This window comes from Echinops telfairi, unplaced genomic scaffold (assembly GCF_000313985.2).
Source record: "Echinops telfairi isolate 266 unplaced genomic scaffold, ASM31398v2 ScPeMD7_18;HRSCAF=68, whole genome shotgun sequence".
NCBI lineage: Eukaryota > Metazoa > Chordata > Mammalia > Afrosoricida > Tenrecidae > Echinops > Echinops telfairi.
The window spans coordinates 87,812,734-87,817,148 of NW_022103915.1; the positions used below are offsets into that span (position 1 = coordinate 87,812,734).

The following is a 4,415-nucleotide window of genomic DNA, read 5'->3' on the forward strand; positions in this document are numbered from 1 at the left end:
ATGGAGATTAGAAACAGCACGGTGGTGACAGAATTTATCCTTATCGGTCTTGCTCAGTCTCAAGATATTCAGCTCCTGGTCTTTGTGCTGATCTTAATTTTCTATCTCATCATCCTCCCTGGAAATTTCCTCATCATCTTCACCATTAGATCAGACCCTGGGCTCTCAGCCCCACTCTACTTCTTCCTGGGAAACCTAGCTTTTCTGGATGCGTCCTATTCCTTCATTGTGGCTCCCAGGATGCTGGCGGACTTCCTCACGGAGAAGAAGGTGATTTCCTACAAAGGCTGCATCACCCAGCTCTTCTTCTTGCACTTTCTTGGTGGAGGAGAGGGGCTACTTCTTGCTGTGATGGCCTTTGATCGCTACATGGCTATCTGTCGGCCTTTACACTATTCAACTCTCATGAACCCTAGAGTGTGTTATGCACTACTGTTGGCTTTGTGGTTTGGGGGTTTTGTCCACTCCATTATCCAGGTAGTTCTCATCCTTCGCTTGCCCTTCTGTGGCCCAAACCAGCTGGATAACTTCTTCTGTGATGTCCCACAGGTCATCAAGCTGGCCTGCACGGACACCTTTGTGGTGGAGCTCCTAATGGTCTTCAACAGTGGCTTGCTCACGCTCCTGTGTTTCTTAGGACTCCTGGTCTCCTATGCAGTCATCCTCTGCCATGTGCACAGGTCTTCTTCCGAAGCAAAGAACAAGGCTCTGTCGACATGCACAACTCACATCATTATTATATTTCTCATGTTTGGACCTGCCATCTTCATCTACACCCGGCCTTTCAGGGCCTTACCTGCCGACAAGGTGGTTTCATTCTTTCACACAGTGATCTTTCCTTTGATGAACCCTGTGATTTATACTCTTCGTAACCAGGAAGTGAAATCGTCCATGCGGAGGTTATTGGGTAGACATGTAGTCTGTTAGATGAATTTGATAAGGAACCAGAGCTCAAGAAGGAGGAATTCCTGCAGGAAATCATTCCTTCATTTAGCAATAGATTAGTCTTACTGAATGCTTTTTATTTGTCAGGTGCCTACAATAATACCTGACAAGTGGGAAACGTTCAATAAAAATGAGCATTTGTAAATGAATGAATGATTTTCAGCTGAAAGGAGTGGACTCTCTGAGAATGGATCTGCTTTTTGTTTTGTCTTAGACAATGGAGAAAGAGTGATGCAAAAAACAAACAAAAACGGTATTTACAGAATATGAAGAAAATAATGATTAGAATACAGTGAATATGTATTAAATTTTGTGTGACTGGCAGGGTCAAAATATATGGGATCTTTTAAGTTGAGATAAGGAGTTTGATTAAATTCTAATTGAAACAAGAATCCATTTTTAAGTTTTAAAGTAGGAGAATGAATCTTCTACAATCGTTCATTTTCTCTGCGGCTTAGGCCAACAGCGTCAAGATTCTGGGGAATGTTCAATAAGCCATAAAACATCAGTAAGAGCCAAATAGCCTGATGAAGTTATGTTTTGAAAGAAACATTTTTTTTCCTATTCACAATTTGGCAGAATGTTAAAAAAGGAAGAGAAGGTTTCATGGGAAAAATATAAAATTATTTCATTTGACCGCCCCACCGCCCCACTGAAATAAAACAAAAACACTTCATGATTGTACTAACAAGTTTACACAGATCCTTCCTGGATTTTAAATCTTCCCAAAATTTATTTCACTATGATTATGATCCCCCAAATCATGTTATTCTAGTTATTTTAAATATAATGGTACTTAATGTGGAAAGAGGAATCTTGGTGGCCTAGTGGTTCCATGTTGGGCTGTTAATTGCAAGGTCAGCAGTTAGAAACCAGCAGCAGTTCTGCAGGAGGAAAATGGGGCTTTTAATTCCAGTAAAGAGTTACAGTTTTGAAAACCCAGTAGCAGGTTTGCTCTTTTTTATGGGGTTCCTAATGAGTCTGCACCAATTCCATGTCGGTTGGTTTAAGGTGGAAAATTCAGTACTTATAAAATCTTTGGAAGGGCAGAAGGTCATTTACTATGTAGGTAATCCGAAGGTGATTACCAGAACAAGCTTGTACAACTAGGTTGCCAAGTGACCTGCCCCTTCAACAATCAATAACTCACTGCCACTGAGTCAATTCTGACTAGTGGAGACCCCATCAAGACAGGCAGAACTGCCCTTGTGGCTTTCTGAGGCTGTTTATGGGAGTCAAACTTCTTATCAAACTGCCTAGTCAAAAGGTCAAAGAGTGATGAAAATCTGCCTACCACATATAGATGTGCAGATTGTTTTCTGCACACTGATGAAATGTCCATGTATGTTGAATCGCATGTCTCTCCTGACCCCAAATTGCAGAAGGGAGAATCCCTAGTAAAAATAACTTTAAAAGCCTTCACTAACAATATTTGTATAAATGTTTATATAAAAGCCTTAACTACCAATGTTTATATAAAAGATGAAATGTTACCTTTAATACAAAAAGGACATTTATAAGAAAATAGTAAAAATATTTGTATTCTCAAAGAAGGCATGAGTGATAAAAGCCCATAGGAAATTCAAAAAGGAAAACATGAAAAGTCGTATCCTCACAAACAAACCATAAGAAACCACCACTGATTCTCTTTAGCATTTTAAAGAATGTTCCTTATGAAAACTAGACAAAATAAAAACAGTATTTTTCTATAAGTCTATCAAAGTTGAATGTAGCAAAGATATCTCATTATATTGAACTCTCCTGAGAGGCATGACCTTTTGCAACTTCTATACCTGTGTTCAAGTGATTCATCTGCTATGGGGAGATTGTCAGTGGTTTTGTTATAGACTGACATACTTTGCAGGGATGAGGCGAAATAAGTTAAGTTTTTAATATCAGGTGAGGTGTATACAGAGTAGAAGCTGAAAAAACTTCCCCCCCAAAATATACCCCCCCCCAATTTCTTCTCATCCCATACTCATATCAATAATTTTGTCAGAATAAGGATAGCAGAGGAAGAGAGGAAAATCAGAGCGAATTTACCCTGTTTTAGTCTCTCTTGCAGGAGTTCTGGTAGGTTAGTGATTATGCACTCAGCTGCTAAGCAGAAAGTAAGTTTCAAACCCACCAGCCACGCGGTGGGAAGAAGACGAAGCAGTCTGCTTGTAAAGGTTTTAGTCGGAGAACCCTATAGGGCAGTTCTACTCTGTCCTGTCAGGTTGCTAGGAGTCAGAATTGGGTTTGGTTTGGGGGCTTAGTCAATTTTGCAATGTTTAGATGATATGTTGTTTTCAGATTAGAATACAAAGAGAAACAAACTGATATGAACTGTAATTCAAATGTCTACCACTTAAATACTGAGAAGATGAAGTATTTGAGGTCCTGGGTGGCAGTGATGCCAGATTAGACTAATGGTTTGTGCTTAGACTCATCATAGTTAAATCCAAATTATTAATGATGATGCCAAGTTCCAGCTAAGCTGGACCTTTGGAGGACCCTGAGTGATTAGATTAAATCCTCATTCTAACTTTTAGACAGAAGAAAAGGATTTCGTTATCTAAATAGAATTTAAAAAATTTTAATCAATCATGGTATATTTTATACAAATGGTTAAAATAAAGTAAAACTTAGAAGTCATGCAAAAAAACAAGGAAGAATATCAGATAATTAAAAAATGTTAATAGAAATAGGCTTATAGTTGGAGTACATTATTATATAGAAACTTTATAAATCTATTTAAATATCTTGAATAAATGATAGATAATAGATAAATGCAAGTTGAGTACACAAATGCACACTCCAAATATAAGGGATTTGCTAGAACTGAAAATGACAGTATTTAAAAAATTCTTAAATGAGTTAAAGAATAATTTTTACTTGATAGAAAAATGAATAATAATTGTGAAGATGGGTTATTAATATAATAAAAAAGAAGGACAAAGAGAACTGACTTGAAAACATGAGCAGTGTTAATACGCTGTGACGCAATATCAAATCATTTCAACATATGTGTAATTGGAATTTTAGATAAAGAGGAGAAAGAGAATGAAAAAAGGAAATATTAGAAGAAGGTACCACTAAATTTGTTTTTGAAATTTCATAGCAATATCAACCCAGAATCCCAAGAAACTCAGTAAAATCCAAGAAACTTCAGCCCTGCATGCAATGTGTAACACATTCTAACCAGAAATTAAAAGACAATAAAGCAGCCAGAGGAAAAAAAATCAGAAGAACAACAGTAAGAGTCATAGCAGATTTTTATCAGAGACAAAACAAGCCAGAAGTCAATGAAATGGTATTTTAAAAGTGCTTAAAGAAAATAAACTGTTCAGCTCGACTTCTATATACAGTAAAAGTAAAAATGATGAAGTCAACATTTCGATATTCAGAGAAGCTGAGAAAGAACTTGTTGGCAACAGACTACAATAAAGGATGTGCTGGAGGAAATTCATGATGAAGAGAACATATAC

General features: G+C 37.2%; 1 protein-coding gene across 1 annotated transcript; it reads left to right on the forward strand.

Moving 5' to 3' along the window:
- LOC101660006 (olfactory receptor 4N4C) lies at positions 1-927 on the forward strand. Its single transcript, XM_013003751.1, has one exon. It carries the CDS (start codon positions 1-3, stop codon positions 925-927), a length of 927 nt encoding a protein of 308 aa, XP_012859205.1.
- The last annotated feature ends 3,488 nt before the right edge of the window (positions 928-4,415 follow it).

Excerpts from the sequence above, each read along its gene's own strand:
- LOC101660006 (XM_013003751.1), top strand. The coding sequence starts at position 1 with ATGGAGATTAGAAACAGCACGGTGGTGACAGAATTTATCCTTATCGGT.